Source organism: Carlito syrichta, unplaced genomic scaffold, assembly GCF_000164805.1.
Source record: "Carlito syrichta isolate Samal-C Ts95f unplaced genomic scaffold, Tarsius_syrichta-2.0.1 Scaffold303264, whole genome shotgun sequence".
NCBI lineage: Eukaryota > Metazoa > Chordata > Mammalia > Primates > Tarsiidae > Carlito > Carlito syrichta.
Genome location: NW_007247360.1, coordinates 151,235 through 174,175, shown reverse-complemented (window position 1 = coordinate 174,175; position 22,941 = coordinate 151,235). Strand labels below are relative to the sequence as shown.

General features: G+C 36.1%; 1 protein-coding gene across 1 annotated transcript in view; it reads left to right on the top strand.

Annotated features, from left to right (window-relative positions):
* LOC103260604 (VPS10 domain-containing receptor SorCS1) overlaps window positions 1-22,941 on the top strand; it is a gene marked incomplete at its 3' end in the record, with an annotated part of 460,792 nt that overhangs the window by 291,877 nt on the left and 145,974 nt on the right. Inside the window, exon 3 of the mRNA XM_008058239.1 lies at window positions 9,557-9,656. Within this exon, the coding sequence (XP_008056430.1) occupies window positions 9,557-9,656 (100 nt within the window). The remainder of the gene's footprint in view (window positions 1-9,556; window positions 9,657-22,941) is intronic.

Sequence of the window (22,941 nt, the reverse complement as noted above, 5' to 3'; positions counted from 1 at the left end):
TATGAAGAAAAGGGATCCCTTGTACACCTTTGGTAGGAATGTAAATGGGTAACCACTATGAAAAACAGTATAGAGCCCTCCCCCCAATTAAATCCATATGATTCAGCAATCCCATTCCTGTGTGTATATCCAAAGGAAATAAAATCACTATCTCAAAAAGATATCTGCACTGCCAAGTTCATTACAGCATTATTCACAATAACCAAGATATGGAAACAACCTAAGTGTCTGTTGGCAGATGAATGAGCAAAGAAACTATGGTATACGTACAGTGGAATATTATTCAACCTTGAAAAAGAAGAAAATCCTGCTTTTGCAGCAACACTAATGAACTTGGAGGACAATATGCTAAATAAAATAAGCCAGACACAGAAAGACAAATGCTCTATGATTTCACTTACATGTGAAGTCTATAAAAGAGATAAACTTATAGTAACAGAGAGTAGAATGATGGTTCCTGTGGCTGGGAGAAAGAAGAAATATTGATCAAAGAGTAAAAACTTTCCTTCCAAGGTAAGTTCTGGAGACCTAATGTACAGCATAGTGACTACAGTTAAGTTTAATGCATTGTATCCTTGAAATATGCTAAGAGAGGCCTCAAGCATTCTTACCACATATACACACTGATAGTTAATATTTGAGGTAATGGATATGTTAATTAACCTGATTGTGGTGATTTTAAATGCTTACCAATATCAAAATATCATGTTGTTTACCTTAAATGAATAAGATTATACTTGTCAACTATACCTTAATAAATTGGGACACACACACACACACACACACACACACACACACACACACACAGTAAACTCATAAAACTCAATGGTAAAAAAATAAATTTTTAAGTTAATTTTTAAAAATTGGCAAAAGACATGAACAGATATGTCATCAAAGAAGGTATACAGATGACAAATAAGCATATAAGAAGATGTTATATGTCATGTATTATTAGGAAATTTCAAATTAAAACAAGAATGAGATACCACTACATACCTATTACAGTGGGCGAAATCCCACACACTGAGAGCATCAAATACTGACAAGGATGTGGAGCAACAGTAACTTTCATTTATCACTGATGGGAATGCAAATTGGTATAACCATTTGGGAGACTGTGGCAGTCTCTTACAAAACTAAATATACTCTTGCCACACAATCTAGCAATCATGCTCCTTGGCATTTGCCTAAGGGAATTGAAAACTTATGCCTTCACAAAATTCTGCACATGAATGTTTATAGCTGTTTTATTCTTAATTGTAAAACTTTGGAAGCAACAAACATGTTCTTCAGTAGGTGAATGTTTAAATAAACTATAGTACATTAAAACAGTGGGATATAATTTAGAACTAAAATAAATGAACTTTCAAGCTATGAAAAGATATGGAGGAGCCTCAAATCTATACTACTAAATGAAAGAAGACAATCTGAAGAGGCTAGATACTGCGGTTTCAACTATAGGAATACCTCAGAAATATAGTGGGTTCAGTTCCAGACCAATGAAATAAAGTATCACAATAAAGGAAATCACAAAAAGTTTTTGGTCTCCCAGCTTATAAATGTTACATTTATGACAAGCCATGGTGGTTCATTCCTGTAATTCTAGTGCTTTGAGGAGGCCTGGGTGGGAAGAGGATCCCTTAAGGTCAGGGGTTCAAGATCAGCCTGGGCAACATAGCGCGACTCCTATCTTTATAATTAAGAAAAAAAAATTAGCCATGTGCGGTGTTAGGTGCCTATAGTTCCAGCTATTTGGGAGACTGAGTTAGGAGGATTACTTGAACCCAGGAGTTTGAGTCTGGGCTATGATCACACCACCACACTCCAGCCTAGTCAACAGAGCAAGACTGTCTATATCCATAAAAATGTTAAATATGTTTACACTGTACTGTAGTCTATTAAGTATGCAAAAACATTACATCTAAAAAGTATACAAACCTTAATTAGCAAATGCTTTGTTGCTAAAAAAAAAAAAAGGCGCTAAGCTGAGTTTTCAAAAAGTTGTAATCTTTTTCTGGTGAAGAGTTTTGCCTTGGTGTTGATGGCTGCTGACTGATCAGGATAGAGGTAGTTGAAGGTTAGGGTGACTGTGGTAAATTCTTAAAATAAGTCAACAATACAGTTTGCCACACTGATTGACTATTCTTTTCACAAAATACCTAACTTTAGCTTGCAATGCTGTTTTCATAGCATTTTACCTTCAACAGAACATCTTTCAAAATTGGAGTCAGTCTACTCAAACTCTTCCATTACTTTATCAACTAAGTGTATGTAACATTCTAAATCTTTTCTGTCATTTCAACAGTTTCATAGCATCTTCACTAGGAGTAGGTTCCATCTCAAAAAACCAATTTCTTTGCTCATTTATCACAAGCAACACCTTATTTATTCAAGTTTTATGATGAGATTGCAACCATTCAGTTACATCTTCAGGCTTCACTTTGGGTCCTAGTTTTCTCACTATTTCGACCACATTTGCAGTTACTTCCTCCACTGGAGTCACGAGCTCCTCAAACTCCTGTTAATGTTGATATTTTGACCTGCTCCCATGAATCTTAAATGTCTTTAATGGCATCTAAAATGGTGAATCCTTTCCAGAAGGTTTTCAGTTGACTTTGCCCACAACATGTTCACCATCCTAGTCCCTCTACTTCCCATACAGCTGATTATATATTTTAATAGCAAGGGCTATAGTAGCCAAAAGTCCTTGCTAAACTATATAAGCTTCTACATTTTTATCTTATGGAAATCCAGTAGGTAACACAATATAAGCAAGCATTCATCAAATCAACAAGTCAGTCCAAAAAAAAAAAAAAAAAGTGCCAGGCAACCTGTTTGAGGTCCCCTCCTGCTGTGAGATCCTTTCTGTCTTTTTAATAAATTCTACTTTCTCACCTAAAAAAAAAAAAAAGTGCCTACTGTGCCCAGGGCACTGTCCTGAATGCTAGGAAAACAGCAGAGAACAAAACAGATATCCCTGCTGTCATGGAGCTTAGATTCTGGTAGAGGAAGATATAATAACAAACATAAGTAAAAATCAATCAGATGAGAATACATATTATGAGGTAAAAATACAAGCATCTAAGAAGGGCAGAGTGTGCTGGGAGAGTGGAAAGGGTTGCTATTTCATATAACATAAGTAGTGTTCAGGAAAAAAATGAAAGGGTGGCATCTGAGGAAAAGCTTTCCAAGTAAAGGAAAAAGCAAAGCTGGAGTGGGCAAGGGGTGGATAGGAGGCAGAGGAAGAAAGGGATTAAGACACCTCACAATTACATTGCAAACCTATTAGTAAAAATTGGAATGTTAATTATTCACGACAAACCTGGAGTCCTAAAATATTTATTTCTTGTGGATACGCGTGCATTGACTGGTTACTTAGCTAGTGAGAGACTCCAAGTTCTGTTTGGCTTCAAGAACTTGCTTTTTAGGGCAACCCCCTTGGGTCACCTCCCACTGTGGGAGCTTTTTTGTCTTCTCCGTAAATCCTGCTTTCAAAAGAAAAAGAACTTGCTTTTTCTACTAGTCTGATACATCTTGGTAATCCTGATGAGGGATCATCAAGTAATTAACAGGTTGACCTCAATCGCTTTTCCCATTCTCTACCCTTCCCAGGAGCCTAGGTGGATCAGATAAAAGATGTACCATCTTTTCCTCTTAGGTCCTTGTGAGAATTCCTGCTTTTACTTTTCTTAAAATGGATTCTCCCTGGCAGGTCCTCTGTCCTTTTAGTTGTCATGAAGAAAAACCAGGCTTTGGTATAGACTGTGTAGAACTTCAAACAGTTTCAATTCATATTTATTTTAATAAGAAATGCCCATCTACATTTTCTAAATGCATCTCCTTTTCCATGTATGAGTTGCTCCTCTTGGTTTTACGAGAGGAACCTCAGTATGGGGTAAAGGATGCAGGTTCTGGTGTGCATGCCACACCTCCAAGTTCTTTGACCTTAACTAGATTGGTTAATATCAATGTCCATCTCGTAGGATTCCACATATCACGAGCTTAGATCACATTGTATGCACCCAGTGACCATTCATTTTTGTTATATTATCTGTTAGGTGTCTTAAGTATAATAGTCTATTCAGAAGTGGAATTCTGGCACAATTATTATAGAAACAGAGTGAAGAATCTTTAACTTTCGTATTCTAGTTGTTACATTAACTCTCTGATCCAAGTCCCTCATAAAATTACTAGCACATATTCTTCAAAATATGATATCTTAAACTCAGCTATATTTAAAAATGTAAGAACCTTATGGATATCTTTTCTTCTAAGTAACCTAAGTCAAAATAATTTTTAATGACTGAGATTTTTCTCGAGGGTTCATGTTGTGGGTTTTAGTAAGTGTTGGGAGAATAATATAAAAAAACTATCAAGAAAAAAATAAGTTAGAAAGTGAATAACACAAGCTATCATTTATAGTTTATTATGTGCCAGTTACTGTGCTATGTATATTTATGGATTAATTTGGCTTGCAAATAATTTTGTACTTACTTATTATCTCATTTGATGGCATAAGATTACAGTAGAGGAGATCTAGTCACACGTTATATTTCTGCAACTCTTAGTGGAAACCAGTCGCAGCCTGTATTGACCCCTTCTTCAAGTGCAATACATTTTGCCATTACAGAAAGATCATAAGCTCTTGAAAGGTAGGTGGGATGCGTCGGATGTGGTTGTTCCATTACTCAGAACAACTCATTTCATCTCTACATACACAGTAAATATCTAAATAAAGACAAGCTTTTAAATATTATAAAAATCATTAAGATATATTTGTAAAAAGGGTAGACTAAGGATTAAAGATCAAAAACAAAAGGAAACAAGCCCTGATTAATCACTTGCATATTTATTTTTCTGGAATGCTTATTTTTTAAGCTTATTATTATTTTTTTTTTTTTAGCTTTCTTCTGGCACTGTATAGGTGTTGACAGAAGCTCTGTTTTTCATCTACAGACAAGTCAACGTGAAAACAAAACCTAAAAATAAAAATGCTTGCTTTGAAACATTTTTTAAAATGGTACAAGTGAAAATCCAAGGCTGCATATGTTGCTTCAATTATGACTGTATATGATAGATACTTTGAGATCCCTTCCTTTTTTTTATTCTATTACAACAGCAATCACTTTATGGTTAGCACAGGCTGGCATTCCTGTTTGCATATTTCATTTGTTAAAAATGTTTTTTTGTTTTGTTTTGTTTTGTTTTGAGTTGGAGTCTCACTCTGTCGCCCAGACTGGAGTGCAGTGGCCGCTTCCGGCCACCACAGCCTCGACCTGCTGGGCTCCAGCGATCCTTCCACCTCAGCCTTCCGAGTAGCCGGAATTACAAGCATGTGCTACCACGCCAGGCTGATTTTTTGATTTATTGTAGAGATGAGGTCTCGCTGCCCAGGCGGGTCTCGAACCCGCGGGCTCAGGCAATCCACTCACCTCAGCCTCCCAAAGGCGCGGGATTACAGGCTGAGCCACCGAGCCCGGCTATTAAAAATGTTTTTATTGTTTCCCCTTTCTTAAAAAGCCAAGATCTACATCTTTCTTTCTTTTTCTTGTTCTTTGATATTGTTTTCCAAAGTGGGTTACTCAGAACACTAATCTCATTAGATATCCCTCAAGAATAAATCCTATAATCAAATATGTTTGGAAAATGCTATATGAAATATGCATTTAAGAGGTTCAGTGATATTAAAATAATGCAATTTGTGAAAATTTACAAAGTAAAGGAACATTAAATGTTGCTTAATCAAACATTAATCCAATGTTTTTTGATCTTGGAAAATATCCCTCTCTCCCATACCTAGGGATGATATTTAATATCTCTAGCTGGCACATGGACTTACCAGCCAATCTGCTGCTCAAACCTTTCTGTCTCCTCTGCTCTTTCAGAACTCACATCCCTAGGAGCCTAGATTTCACAGTTGACTATGGAGGTATATCTGGAAGCGTCTTTTAGCTGTAAATCAGAGTTTGCAGATGGGCACTAGGAATTGCTCTCCAGGGTGTAGTGCCATTCCAAGTTCTTCCTCAGTGGGGTTCAGGCTAATTGGCATAAGCACTGGCCAGTAAGCACAAATGCTGGTCTTAGTACTGGAGCAAGTTTCTGGAAGATTTCTACTGCGCCAGCCCTCAGTCTTATCGGTTGCTAGACTCTGAGGAGACCTAGAAGGTATCTGACTGACACATCATGGTGATGAGGCCAGCAGGAGCAACTACTCAGAGAACTTGATACAGTAACTATATACCCTCTGGTTTGCAAATATTTAATATTTTCACTCCTGTTCCACTATACCTATGTATGCCAACTGATTGTTAGTTCTACCCATGACAACTGTCAACACTCTAATTCTAGTTCTGTGGGACACCTTTGGACAACTGCTAATCTATACAACTTGGGTTTGTGAAAGTGCATTTTTTTCTTTTTTTATCAATTGCTTATTACAAACTCATAATTTTTAAACATCTAGCTCTGCTGGAATGGAGAATTAACAAACTTTTGCTCAATTTTTGAGCTTTGTAAAATCAAGAAATGGAGATGGCACAAAAAATAATGGCTAATACCTTGAGGTATCTGGATGGGTTGACAAGGATTGTTATAATAGAGAAAAATTTCCAATAATGTAGTACAAGTATTGTAAGCTCTCTGGAAAAGAAGTATTAATGTAAATCTGAGTCAGTCATACTTTTGTCATCTTGTCACACTGGGATTAGAGTTAAATACACACCCACTCATTCATCTACACAAACACATACACACATGCAAATAAAGATGCTTCTATATAGAATCCTTATAGAATAACTCATTTGTCTTTGTATGTAGCTCAGGAATCAAGTTAATAGAAACTGTAAAAAACTCATCAACACCCTCTGTAAAAGGATTGGTTCCTTTTTTGTAGCCTTCTTTCTCACTATTCAGCTAGGAAAATTGAACCATTCTCTTATCTCCAGTAGTCCTCAGTAGCCCTACTGATTTCCACCTATCACTAAGCTAAATTTATTAATGTAGCAGCAGTTACAAACTTCATCCTCCTTTCACTACTTCTCAGGTAAGTTTTGGATCTCTGTTTAGTCTCAAGCTTGTGAGTATTGTTCAGAATAATGAATCAAAATAGGAAAATAGGAAAAACAACTATACAATAAAAGGAGCTAGCATAAGACTAGCAAGATTTTGAAGGCAAGCAGGACCTGGTAGAAAGAGAATGTTGGCTCTGGTAAGTGTAAGCTAAAAGTGGGCCAATACCAATAGTAGACTGGGTGAGGTAGAAATCTCAGATATTTTTTAGACAGTAAATCTCCTCACATCAGTCATAAATTGGAGGAGAAAAAGATAGATATGGAAGGAGGATTTTAAGAAGTTTTGTCGTGGCTCATGAATAAGATCTCCTATGAGAGAGTTCTGGACTGTTTCTCAAATATTCTTGGTTTCAAACCAGTATTTGATTGTGGTAGTGCAGACACTGGTCCTGAAGAAAACCAATTATATAGTTTTATTGTACATGGTGCTGTCTAGTCTATGATGCTCTATTTCCCTTTTCTAAACTTACCCATTTTCAAAGTTCATGGTTCTTTTAAGAAGTTTTAGGCCAGGTGCGGTGGCTCACATATGTAATCCCAGTTCTTTGGGAGGCCAAGGTGTGAGGATCATTTGAGATGAGGAGTTTGAGACCAGCCTGGGAAACATAGAGAGACATCCTCTCAAAAAAAAAAAAGAAAGAAAGAAAGAAAAGAAAAGCTTTGTTTACTACCCCATTCCTCAGTGATGAGAAATGTCATTTAAATCCTCTAAAGTATTGACTCTTTTGTACTTATCATCTGTGTATAAGTTTTAAGAAGAAAATTTACTTTCTAATTCCAGAATCATTTTTATACAGTTTTCTTGCTCCAGTGTTTGGTCTAGAGTATGACCCAAATGGATGGATGAAAGGTTGTTAACATTTAATGGATTGTAGTAAGTTTGTTGGCATGTGCTTCTATTTAGTAACGATAACCTGTAAGCATTTTTAACTTTTATCGGTATCAGAAATGAATTTAAACTGTTACATTTTTGTGTTTTTCTAATTAAGCCAACTTTATTTTCTAAGCATTGTTCATTTATATCTCTATCCTTGTGCTTAACACATTATAACTAGCTGTTTATATTTCTTTTTCCAAAATAAAGCTGCGATATAGTTAGGAGTGGAGGCTGTTTGCTGTGTAGTATAGTAGTACATTTTAGGAATTCTACAAATGTGAATAAATGAATGAATGAATGCTATCGGCAATCTCCTATGTAAAAAAAAAAAGAACTTTGAAAGGAAATTTTGTGTCTGTCTTTATATTTATTATTTTATTTTGAGTTGGAGTCTTACTCTGTCACCCAGGTTGGAGTGCAGTGGCACAACCACAGTTCACTGCAGTCTTGACTTCCTGGGCTAAGGTAATCCTTTTCCCTCAGCCTCTGGAGTAGCTAGGACTATAGGTGTGCACCCCAACACTCGGCTAATTTTGTTATTTTTTTGTAGAGATGAGGTCTCACTATGTTTCCAGGTTGGTGTTAAACTCCTGGCCTCAAGTAATCATCTCATCTTGTCCTCCTTAAGTGCTAGTATTGCAGGCATGACCTACCATGTCTGGCAACTGTCTTCTTTAAATTAAATAACAAGAAAGGAAGGAAGGAAGGAAAAAAGGAAGGAAGGAAAGAAAGCTGAGATTAATGAAAGCAGTATAGGGCTCATGGCCAAAATGACTGGATTCAAATTCTAGATGCCCCATTTATCAGAAAATTTATTTATTTATTTGACCACGTCATTGAAGTTCTCTCAACCACTTTCATCAAATACAAGTAATCCCTAGTATACATGGTTGTCAAGATGGTCTAATAAGATAAAATTTTTGAAATATGGAGTAGGCCTTCATGGAGAAGATGATTAACCCTATTTATTTAATCTGAATTAATATGTTATTGACCAATGGTTCAATGAAGTTGAGAGACTCTGCCAGAAGTCAGAGTCAGTGTCAAGAAGTAATAGCCTCCCAACTCTAGGTTGCTAAATACTGGAAAAAGCCATGGACTATGGTTGTGAAATTTCACTTATTATTGAGACATTTTCTTGCTCTTAAATAGCAGGAAAAGACTGAATGACCTTTGAAGGGAATAACCCAGTATATATTCTCTGACTCATAAAAGAAAACATAATATGTAAATAAATCAGAAGAACCTGCTTTTCTACTGTGCCAAAGATAAAGCAAAAGTTTGGAAATGTTATATCTAACTAAAAACTCTTAAGTCTTTGGTCAATTCAAGGGACACCCTAATGCCTTAATCTTTTTAAATTAACCACATTCTTTATTCAATGTGCATACATTAAGGAGCAGTGGAGAGATGGAGTTTTAATTTTTACCAATTCAATTTAAATGCAAATTTTAACCACTCACATGATGCTACTGTGTACATAATTAAGCATCATTATATACTACAGGAATCATTTAGAAACCTTCCGAGAGTCATTCTACTATGTAAAACATGCATTATACCAATGACGTATACTTCTGTCCTCATTAATGCTCCTTTCGAATTACAGGTCAACTGATTATGGAACAACATATGAGAAGCTGAATGATAAAGTTGGTTTGAAAACAATTTTGAGCTATCTCTATGTGTGTCCTACCAACAAGCGTAAGGTAAGAAACATATATTTGGCATACTACTTATTCATGATGTGACTTCTGTCTTGGTTGGCTAGCCTCTCTAGCTACCTAAAAATCCATTATAGTGAAGCTGGAATTAGAAATGCAAAGATGAGCTGATGGGTCTGAAGGTTGTAAAATGTCTGATACATCATAATTTTAAGATCAGTAGCTGTGAGCATAGGCGAACGAACGAGGGGTAGACAGATGATTACCATTTCCAGAAAGCAGCTACAAGGAATGAGTCTTGTTGAATGTGTGCTACTCACTCTCTCATAAGAGCTCTGACCAATCAATCACAAGAATCAGAATGAGCCTTGACAAGACAGCAAAGAAGAAGTGTTTTCATCTGATGCCCCAGTTTTCTCTCAACACGGAATACATATAGACTAACTAGAATTTAAGTGAATGCATTATCCTATAGCAGGTAGGAAGTTTCATATTTAAAGTTTGTTCAGGCCAGGAACAGTGGCTCACTCCTGTAATCCCAGCACTTTGGGAGGTAAAGGCAAGAGGATTGCCTGAGCCCAGGGATTTGAGAAAAGTCTGAGCAATATAGCGAGACCTCATCTCTACAGCAAATAAAAAAATTTAGCTGGGCATGATGGTGCATACCTGTTGTTCCAGCTACTTGGAAGGCTGAGGCAGAAGGATCACCTGAGCCCAGCATGTCAAGGCTGCAGCAGCCATGAATGTGCCACTGAACTCCAACCTGGGCGACAGAGTGAGTCTCTGACTCAAAATAATCATCATCATAAAAATTTTAAAAATAAAGTTTTTTCAGCCTACACACAAATGTCAGGATGGAGGCGATGCATTTGGCAGAAGAGAGTAGTTTGGAAAGAATGGTGAGATTAGTCTTTTCTGAATTTGAATCTCAGCTGCAAGAAGTCTTGGAGATCATAATACAAAGCACTCTTATTTTACAGATGAGAAAACTTAGGTTCAGAAAAAAGAAATGACTGGTCTCCACGACTGAGTTACGGCCACAATTGAAATTAGAATTCAAGTGTCTTGGTTAACAGTCATACTTTTTCCACTACATCATCCTTCTATTAAGAGGGTTATCTAGTCTTCAGAGATGTTAATTTTTTTTTTAAAGAAAATGTTAGATTTCAACTGAGAAAAACATATGTGTCTTTGAAGGAATGTCATGCTACATCCATACCTTTGTTTTTATAGCTTGCATTATCAAATATTACCTAGGTTAAATGAACTAATATTATTCATCAGAAAATAGAAAAAGTGTCATTTATTAATATATCCTTAGCCATATTCTGTTATGATAGTAGCTATTTTCCCATCTCATATTTTTCATTAGATACTGTTAGTGATCTTGGGTAAGTTCTGCATTTTGTCATCTGGACCATGGAAGGTGATGAGAACATCTCTCAAGCAATCACTCTCAACTTTGGCTACATACCAAAAGGATTAGGTGGTCCCCAAATGTGCAAGCTCTAGCCCTGCCTTTGTTGCTCTGGATTAGGACTCAGGTAGCTATGTCTTGAGACAGCTCTCCAGATGCTTCTGATATGTATTTAGGATTAAGAACCACTAATATAAAGTGTAATATTCTCTCTGGCTGTAAGCATTTTAAGTTTTTCAGTAGAAACAGCATTACTTTTCAGTTGAGCATAGACTCTGAAGTCAGATGACTTGAGCGAAAGTCTCACTAAGCCAATTACCAAGTGTATATGTATGGTCATCTACTTAAGGTCTCCAAACAAGGTGGCATTAAATTTGAAATGGGATAATTATAGTGCCTACCTCATGCAGGAAATTGTAAGAATTATGTGAAATTAGGCACTTCAAGTGCTTAAAACAAAATAATAAAGACTTAATGTTTTCTCTTCACTTCATTCTTTTATCCACCAGAACTTTCTGTGTCCACCACAATTTTCTTGGTTGATAGAAATGTTTTCTAAAGTTGTCCCTGACTTTAGACACTAACAACTGGTGGCTATTATTTGAAATATGACTAGTGTAATTGAGTAAATGAATTTTTAATTTCATTTCATTGTAATTAATCTAAATTTATATAGCCACATGTGACTGATGGCCACAGTATCAGACACAGCTCAGTAATGTTAACCTCACAAATTTAGAACTGTACTCTGAACATCCTCTCATCTCCTGACTGGCTGGTTACTTTATCAACAATTGTATCCAAACAACTTTTATCTGCTGTAGGCAGTCTCAAATTGAGAAACTGAACTTATATCTTTTATTTTTATAGTGAGATTTAGTTGTTTGTTATCTTTGAATTGATTTTTGTAATTCCTATTGATTTTTTCTTCTAGTTCGCATTTTTAGTAAATTTAATTTAACAATCAGCAAACTGTATCCTAGGCAATATGCTACGTACCATAGAATATAAAGAGAAATAAGCCAGCATCCCATCTTCAGAGGTCCTATCTTCTAATAGTAAATACAGTATTACTTTTGGTAATTGAAAGATCTTTGAGCTAAGATTCAGGAATACAAGTCCCTGCCTGGAATCTGCTTCCACCTAACGAGTCAGTTTGGGTATGTCATCTACATTCTCTCTATTTGTAAAGTCATATAGGCAAACACAACAGAATTTACAACTGAAAGAGACCTTGGAATTGTTCTAATCTAGTGATAGTTCTTGTTTTATTGATGTTGTTAGAGAAGAACATGATAAAAAATAAAATACCAAATACTGAATGTGATTATAAGCTTTTTTGTAGCTGCAGAATATATGGTGGTGATCCAGAGAATCAAAATTGTTAGTAGTAATTGGATTTAAAGAGTAAGATTTTTAAGACCAGAAGTAATTCCTAAAACAGGAAGATAAACTTAGAGACAAAGAGCCCTATCATTAAATCCACTCAATTCAATACACCAATATTAATCAGGCTGCATAATTAGTCCACAGTTGTCTGAAGGACTGTAAACAGGGCATTTGTCCAACAGATATTTATCTGATCTTAAGACTTTGCACATTGTAGTTCTAGAAAAATAGTAGTGTTTCCATGACTGTGAGGGAATAGCTTTCTCTGGGCTTAATTTCCAGAAGCAGATGTGGTCCTGAGCTGTTTAAATCACAACGTTTATGAGTGCACCTAAAGGAAGGTATCTTTTCCTCTACAGATAAATGAGGCCTTCAGGGTCACTTTCTGAGATGCTGATAGATTTAAGAAATATTGGAGGACAATGAAGGTCTTTACAATGGTACAAAAATCAATACAGTTGACATAGCAATATATTTATGTACAATTTTTCTACTTATGAGGTGAGTTTATCACTATGAAATATATACTCCCCCTTCCCCAGGGGAGATATTTTAACCAAAAGATAGTACTTGTATAACATTTTAAAGTGTGAATATATTTTCCCCAATCAATGAGAGTTTATGTTAAGAGAGGGAGGGAGAAGAAAGAAATATCATGCTCTATTAATTATGTAGAACAAAGGCATTCAAGTTTGCTCCAGTTCTCCAAGGACTTCTGCTATCCTCCAGTGAAAAGGGCAAGCTCTTTTAAAAAGTTGTATTAATTCTTTCAGGTCTCTAGAGTGCTATCTAACAAGTTAAAATCTTTTGTACCAGATACTTTCCTCTGCATTTACAACAGTGGGAACAACTGAATAAAACTGATAGCATCATGGTCACCGTCTGCATTCCCCAAATCCTATCTTTGCCTTCATATTCTTATTGCTAGTTTTAGCTGTTTGCAAGGACAAGGGCAGTTTTTCAATCATCATGTCTTCAACAGCGGGCATCATGCCCTGGCTTTGCAGGCAGCTTGTTAGGGGCATCATTGGGATCACAGTCTAGAAGAAAGCAGGCTGTTATTTACAGTTTAAATTGATGATCATCCATTGACTGTTTCTCTGCAAACCTACTGTAAATTATAGCAGCTTTATAATACATATAACAGTAATCTAATCATATGTTAGTCTCCAAAATCTTGACTAAATAAGAGACATAGAAAATCTGCTCCTAGGTATTATCATAGCTCATTCCTACTCTCTTTCAGAAGGAACCCTGCACCTGGCCACTGATATATGAGGATGACCTAAAAAAAACAAGGCTGAGTGGGTCCTAGTGCCAGAGGAGAGGCTGGCTAGCTATCTGTCACTGTGTCTCAGAGGGAGAACACCTCCCCCCACCTCCAGTTCATGATAAATTCCAGGGCTTGTTTTGTGTCAGCAGAGGTTTATTGGTCACATACATATAGTCTACCATAAGAAAAGATTATTTAACCTGTACCTGAAGGGTACAGCTGGGATGCAGAGGGTGATGGAAAGAACCAATACAAATGTAGCAAACAAAAAAAAAAAAAGTGAAAATTTCAATCTCACTCTTAAATTCTCTCTGAGCCTAAAAAGAAAACTTCTTTATACGCTGTGTATCTATCAGCATGTATCTATCTATTTACCTTTTTTACCACCTCCAACCAATCTTAACTTCACAAGTTATTGTGTAACATCTTCAAGGAATAAATAATACAAAATACCAAGTGGAAATCACTAGGAAATAAAAAAAGTTTTGTTTTTTATATACTTGGAAAAGCCAATTCTTTTGGTTGCTATATACTGTGGTCTTTGCACACTATGCTCCTAGCAAAGAAAAAAATCTAGACTATGTGTTCTTCATGTTTCTTTCCTGTGCCCCCTTCTTACTCCAGTTTTTTCTCATTTTTGTGTTATTACTACTTAATTTATATCATTCCTGCTGAGAGAATCCTTCAGGAATTTCATCCTATAGGACCCTAGCTCCTAAGAACACATTGATCATTCCTGTAGATCCCCTGGTACATGCCAGCATTAAACACTGTTTGCATTTCCTCCAGATGTTTAATAAAATTAAACATTACCTTGCTGTATGTGAAACTTTCTAAATAAGAATTCGATTACTGACTTCTTGACTCTTTTTAACCAGGAATGCCTAATTCTTCTTGTCATTTGGTTGGGTTATCTGTATACCATGTATTTGACTTTTGAAAACAAGGAAGAGTTATAGCTGAAAGAGTTCACCAACTGCTCTTAGGAAGGATCCTGTAATTATTCCATTTGAACCTAAAAGATGTTGGGGATATTCAGATTCTACGCTTTTGTTAAACAGATATAGAAACTGAACCCCCAGAGAATTTAGTGACTTGCTTGAGGTTGCATGCAACTGGTGAATGACAAGCTAAGATCATTAGGCCTTGAAAGTAAACCTTAAATGCTGCCTCTTCCATAAAATCTAATCAATTTTTCTAATGAGGTTTGCTCACTCTGTCTTATCTACAAGGCATCTGTTTTCTTTTTTCTAGAACTTTTTTCTCACTTCTGATTATAGTTGTTTTTGACCATGCCTAATCCTCCCATTAGAATGCAAGGTCCTGCATGGGATAACATGCCTTGATCAGCTTTGTAGCTCTTAGCATGCTGACATAGGATACAGTAGGTATCCAACACATGACTGAGTATTTGAATCGAACTTAGGTTGGATTTTGGACTCCCAGGCTAGAACTTGAAAAGGGACCTGCCCTGTGAAATCAGCTTTGACTTATTTATTTTCTTGCATTATAAAATTAATTCTTTCAAGCGAATACACAAGAACATTGAAGAATTTGTAGGTTCTAGTCATTTCTAGGTCATAATGTATAAATTTATCTTTTCTAACTAAGAAGAACATGATTAGCATTTAAAATAGCAGGACTCTGCATAGCATTCACTTGACATTATCTGCTGAGGCCAAAGGGGGTACATGACATTTCCCATGGCTGGCAAGCAGTACTTGCTCATTCCACCCAAACTCTTTTATCAGTCCCTCTGTACACAAGATCATCTGTTTGCCTCTAATCTTTTAAAAAGAATGTATATTTCATTCATAAAGAAGTGGCATGAATAAACACAGAGGCATGATGGAAGTGGCCTTTTCCAAACTTCAGTAAAACTGACTTTTTAGTGAATAAATGCTTACTTCCTTACCTGGAGAATGACAGCTAAAGGGAAAGATCATCTCCTTTGATCCTTTTTGGGCACAGCCGAGTGTTTATATTGTTTCAGTCCATTGAGCATTGTTCAGGTTTCTTCTTGAACATTAAAAAAAAAAATCCAAGAAAGCATACCATATATAACTTTTTTCTCTGGGTGATTTTCCAATGCTTACCCCCTGGGTCTCAAACAAGCTACAGAATAATAAGTACAGAATGCTGTCTTTGAAACAAAGGCAGAGTACCAGGGTCAGTGTCCACTAGACAATCCCCTTGTCACACCATGGAGGCCTTGGGGAGCCCTTTGGAACTCCTGAGTTCTGTAGAATACAGTTGAAAAAAACAGCACTAATCGAGGATACTCTTCTTTCTGTACACTGAACTACACCTGAAATAGCCATGTATCCCATACTGTTTTATATAAATCAAAGTACCTATGATAACATTTATAAATATAGAAATGCTAATGATACTATACCCTTCAATTTTAGCACAATATGGTACATTACATAGTAAGTACCTAATTGATTTTTATTGAATATTATATGCATCTCTCTAATACTGATGTTGTAAAAGATTTTTTAAGTTAATAATAAAAGATGGTTCAGGCAATAAATTTGTGATCAATGCATAAGTTCCTAAATTTACTTTTTCCTTCCCTATATCTCTCTCCATCCCCCATATTTCTTGATTTACCTGGGTTCACGGAACTGATTAGGTTAACTTATACTTTATTGTTTTACATTATGTAGCTTTAAGTAGTACTAAGTACTTATTTTTTGTGGGGGCATAAAGCTTACTGCATAATTAACATCACTTATTTGTTATTCCTCATTTGTAAGGTGTTATGTTTATCACATATAAGGATCTAGTGCATTAAACATTAATTATGCACTGGTAATTTTAAAAACCAAGAAACGTCTTATAAGGACCAAGTTTGTAGGTTATCGGCATTAAAACTAAAAAATGCATTAGCTATATTTATGTTTCAAAAAGATACAGATAGTTAGCTAGATAAATAAATAGGTAGAAGGATGATAGGTAGGCACACAGATCAATCTTTTGTAAGTTTAGGTAATGCTTTCTCCATTTAAAAAAATAGAACTCTTTTTTCTCCCTTTTTAGCAATAATGTTAATCAAGGTATGATAGCCTAAATTAGTCTTCAAATATTATGAAGTAAGATTGATCTGAAAACTGCATCTTTTTATGACTGATTGGTTCTCAGAAGATGACTACAGCCTCGGTGACTACTAGGTGATCAGAAATTCTCAAATATGAAAGAAGACCTTTCAGAGGCTGACCATTTATCAAATAAGCATAATAGACTATTTGCTTAATCTTCTTTGGGGAACATTTTTTTTTTAACATTTAGGTATCTGTCTACCTAGTTATTTATTTATTTTGTCTCATCATTTGTCCTTATTATAGCTGTGTTCTCTGAAGTCTGACTGACCTAATATTAAGTGCCCATCCATTATCCTTTTATGAAGGTCAAAAGCATTATTTCTGGTTGGTTCCAAGTTATGCTCTGCTGTGGAAAATGGTCAGAGGTCTTTTCAACATTCTGCTCTGTTTGCTTGCAGCACACTCCCTGTGGTTTCTCAGGAGTTTCCATCATCTGGTGTTTGACATACTGTATCTAGAACATTTGTTTCTAGTGAATAGCCAGTGCTGCTCTTATGATGGATGGAGACAAATGCTGGCCGCTACAGGAAATTTGCCATATTTACTAGGGTGGAGATGTTTCATTCCAATGTATCAGAAGTGCCCTGAGCTTTCTCTTGGTGCTGTCAGGAAAACAAAGTCAATGTAGATGAATCTTTAATAAAACCACTCTTTCTTCCCTGGAGAAATTAAGAGAGCACTACCAACCTCAGGGGCTAAACTGTTTCCATTCCATATTCCTTTTGCTGACCTGACCTGGTTGGCCCCTAACCAAATCTTCTTTTGATGGTTTTGTTCCTCTGTTTCTCTAGGCATCTGCTTTCCTATTTTACTGGGTCCCAAACCTCTAATATAATCTCATTTCACAACCTTTCAAGCCAACTACTTAAACTAAGTTTTGCAGAACAAACTGTAGCTTGTAGGTACCAAGTAAGCTTAGATCCTTATAGATTTTTTTTTTAAAGACCTGCATATGAGATATACAGCACAATGACTGGGGGAAAGAAATCTCTTCTTTGGCTGTTTTGAGCTATGTGTGTGTGTTTGGGGACTAGAATACTAAGTGTTGTCATGATCGACAGCATCTGCCACCAGGAAATGCGCATGCCTGTATTGGAGAAAAAGACAATGTGGATGAATCCAAAAAACAAAGAATGAGCAAAGAGAAAACACCTTGAACACACAGGCTCTCACAGATAAGAGAAGTAGAGGCATAGGGGGAGGGACAGATGTGAAGCCAAGAGGGAAGATGGCAGAGATTACGACAAAGTATTTAAGGTAACTAAACAGTAATGAGAGAAAACTCATACAAAAAGCACAATGAAGACAGAGAGGAGAAGAAAAATAAAATAAAATTGTAAATATTTTCAGCAGTAGGAGTTTAAGAATCTCTCTTGAGATCTCTCAGAGAGAGGAACTTATTAAGATTTTCAGAGGGAGTACAATTTACCCTTATCTTTCTGTTCTTCTTGAGTGGTTTCAAAGGGGTAAAAGATGTTGATGACTATGGCCGAAATTGGTTTTGCCAGGAAGGAAAACACAATTATGACTCAAGTGTGGGGGTGTGGCAGGCCTCATTCTAGGCTCCCTGGACCCTGCGGCAGATTCAAATATCATTACTGCTACCCACTCTTAACAGATTTTTGTCTTTTTAATGCTATCCCTCTTAGCTACTCCCTCCCACCTCTGTGGAATAATCTCTTGTGTTTAAGTATACACCTTGTATTTTCTGCACTTGTCAGGTGTACCAACTCAGCACCTATTTCCTGTCACTGAGGAGCTACCCTTTGTCATTTGAAGGTGGTTGTGAATTTTTGCTCAGTGTCACTTATGGTGCAAGGGTTAATATAATGGACCAGGCAGTCAATCTACCTGTCCTTAAAATTCCAGCTAAGCCACATACTCGTTGTGTACCTTTAGACAAAGCTTTATTTGTTGATTTGTGGTTCTAAACCTTTCTGTGATAGTTTCCTCTTCTCAAAACTAAAATATAATGATTGTGTTGCCATCATAAGGTAGTTATGGAAAGTAAAAAGTCAAACAAGCAAAGAATGCTTGAGACCTAGCAAGCATTCAACAAATGTTAGTCGTGTTGTTATCATTATTATCTGTTTTAAATTATATGGCTGTGTCTTATGCTGTCATTTGTCAACTCAACCAAATATAATTAAATACCTATTTTATTCCAGATCTTTTTTAAGAACTAGAAAGTAGAAATGTAAGACATTGTTCTTGCTTTTAAGGATTGTGCAGTCTGGTAAACAATCAATTACAGCAAAGAACTTATGTATCATGATAGTTACGTACATAGAACTCTGTCTTTGGGGACTCTAGGAAGATTTCACAGAGAAACAAATATTTGTCAAAGAGAAAGGTGAAAAGAAGATTAAAAAACTGTCTTTCAGTACATGTGCTGTGAGAAACCAGTGTTCACAGAGCACAGTACCTAGCTTGATGTGGTTTTCAGATTTAAATAAGTATGTTCATTTTGACTCTTGAAACACATTAATTTCCACTGATTATCTGACTAAAAAGACTAATTAAACCCCCCAAAAGTCTTCATGACTCATTTGAATTACAATTCTTACATAACAATATAGTTTATTTTCAATTGTTTTAAACATGTTCATGCCTTGCTTATAAAATCAATAAATATGCAATGGTGACATTATTAAAATTTAATTAATAGAATTTGAATTCACCATATATTTGATATATTAGGCATTTATCTTAAGTAACTATTGACTGGTCAGAACTATTGATGAGATTTGGAGGTATAATATTAAGAAGAGGAAATCAATTGACAGATACTTTATTGAAAACCTGACATGTGCCCAGTTCTTTGCAAGCACAATATGTGAATATAAAAGAAGCATAAACCTTGCATTGGCCTTGCAGAGTTTATCATCCCATTGCAGGGATGCAATTAAATAGCCTAAGATGATGGAGTACATCGTAGAGATGACAAAGGCTCTAAGAATTTGGAGAGGGCTATAATCTGGAATAGTCAGAGAAGTAGCATAAGAGAGCTTAAATTGACCAATGAAGCAGATTGGTGTGGCAAAGGGTTGTGATATCCACAACAAAGTATAATTTAGTTGAACTAACATTCATTGACTACTAGGCAGCAAAGATATAAAATGCATGCACAGGGCCCTGTATGCAAAAAACTCACATATTGAATGGAGAGGTGTACAAGTAGAAATTAGCACCAAATTACCACTGATACAGGTACTATACCTTTCATTTTCTAAAACCTTAGTTTAGCACTGTGTATTATATATTATATTCTTTTGCTTCCTAAAATACTCCTTGAACAGATCATTTATCCACATTGTTGATTTAGAAAATATAGTTTCCTATAAACATACTGGACTATGAAGAGGCTGTCTGGATCAGGGCAGTGGGTGAATATGGGGAAAGGGGGAGAGATGAGAAGAATGGAGTAAAACATGACATTAGAGAAGCAGCCACACATTTGTGGGAAATCAAGAGGAATCTGGTGTTTCAATTACTAGTACTTCATTTTTCTCTTCATACTTTCTTAAAAGGGCTCAAATTCCCTTAAAAGGGAGAATAAGTACAACTTAATAAATGCTGATGTTCTCCCATCAGCACCCAGATTTCACTGGGATAGATGGAACCAAACTTACCCACCTTGACTCAATTATAGTGTTTGAATACAAGAGGCTATACAAGAAAAGAGCAGAATTTATGCTGAGTATTAGGTAGGCATATGTCTCATATTAGAAGCAGTCCTCTTTCTTTTGAATTTCTGTTGTGTGGTGTGTTTTTGTATGTCCACCACTTACACTTTATTAGGGCATTATTTAACCAACTGATTTGCATATTGTCTCCACTAGCTAATGCTGTCTTTGTTCCTTAGGACCAAGCCCTTTGTGTTTCCATTTGGAAGTACATTACTGACATTTACAAACTCCCACAGAGGACTCGGTCTGTTACAACCATAGATGCCCATTGTTCCAAGAGAGCTGACCCTTACCCCAGGCACCAATTAAAATCTGTTGCTTCTTACCCCTGCGGTGTCCATGCTTGCTGTAATTCTGGCTCATTGCCCAGCGTAAGTGGTGGGATGCATTCTTCTTATTTGTCTTCTTATTTTTCTTTCCCAAACAAGAATAGAGGGGCTTGCAAATGAAAATGTTTGCTTTCTTTAAAAGAGGAAGGGGTAGACCACCAGAGCTACCAACAGTTTACAGTTAAATGACCTTTTGTGTGTATATAAGTGAAAACCCTAAATAAATAAAGTAATTAGGAAAAAAATTGGGAAAGTGCCTACTGGCTTATCCCAGATTCACATATCAACAGAGCACTCTAATTACTTCCTGTTGATGATTTGTTGCTAATTGCAGGGCTATTCTGCTCTAGGCATAGCTGAGTCTGCTCTATGGCAAGATGACAGGTAGACCAAAGTCCCAGCATGTGAGAACTCAGGCACTGAGCCCTCTATCTGTCAAATTATATGAATTATCAGCACACTACTAGGCTGGTAGCCTTTAGGTAAACTTAAGCGTCTTCCTAATAATTAAATTATGGCATTTAGAGCTGGAAGTAGTTTGTCCAAGATCATAGATGTTCATTGTAGAGAGAGTGGTGTTTCTGACTGACCAGTATCCTTAAGATGTGCTAATTTAGGGAAGCAACCATGGAAAGGTATTCAAAGGTGTATCCTTTTTGTAATTCTTTTAACTCTTTACCTCTGTTTTTCCCATTGTGTGTGTGTGTGCTGTGGGTATGTAACTAATAACACTTTATTGGGATTTGAAGCCAAATTCTGCCAACCAAGTTATTTTGGTGGAAATGATCATAGTATAAACACAGTGACTCAGAAACTGGTCTGATTGTATTCAGATTGAGACAAGAAGATCCAGTTTGCTAAAAAAGGAAATGGGGCTTGAAATTTGCCTTTTCCTATTTGGTTTAAAATTCCAGATCTAAGAAAGTTAAAGCTTGATAGAAAGAACTGTCCTCTTCTTGTAGAAATAGCCCCTTCCTCCTAATTTCTCCCTGCACTGTTTATACTAACAACTAGATGTAAAAAATGCATTAATTCTTTGATCTTGAGAACAAATGGTTCCTGAGGTTATGTTTTTCACTCCCACCTTTACTATTTGAAATTTTATAGACTTGTGAAGATTACAATTGTGTGAGGGCTTAAAATTTCTCAAGAGCCACTACATTTGGCTTATCTTTCCTCACAAGCCTTGGGAGTATAACATGGTGAGTAGGAGGTCACCTGTCTCCCTGGAGGTTCAAGTCAGCATTCCATTATTCTGGTACCCAGAAGATTATCAATCCCAAACCATTTGGCTCCATTTATTACAAATACAAAGTTTTGCCTATGGTTTATAATGTTCCTCCCATACATTCCTAACTCAGGGGAATTACAAAGAACTCTGAAATAAATATGTGGGAGAGAGTGGTGTTGTTGAAATTGGATATTACCTATCTACAACTGCTTAGTTCTTTAGCTTTTTCTTTTTTTCCCTCCTTTCCTCCCTCCCTCCCACTTTTTTTTTTTTTTTTTTTTGCCTTCCTTCTCTCTTTCCAAGGATTATTTATGTGAAAACTGGAATGACAGGTCCAACTTACATATTTACCAAATGGTGTATTTCCAGCATGATTGTAGACATACATATATGTGTATGTGTAATCATCTCATTCTTATAAAAATACTGTGAGGAGGGTAGGAGAGGTTGTGATATTATTATTATTATTTTTGCCTGAGGCCCAGAGAGTGACCAGTGGGCTTTAACTAGAATCCACATCTTTGCATTTTTGGTCTCTGATTCCTCTTCCCTCTATTGTAGTTTACTCTTTTTAAAAAAGACATTGCTACAGTTTTCATATCCAGGAGGGTTACTTTTAACTAGTGTTCTTGAGGCCAAGTGCTGATTCCACTATCAACCTTCAATAAATTTCATGCATTAAATACAAATTATATAAGATAATATATAAGATGCAAAGCACAAAGATAATATATAAGATGCAAAGCACAAAGAAAATGTAAAGGCAAACCACATGTCACATTGTAACTCTGCTTGTATATATATAAAATCATTCAGCTCCCTGCTTATCATAAAATCATTCAGCTTCCTGCTTATCATTTCATTATCAGCCTTGACAGCTTTAGGTGATAAGGTT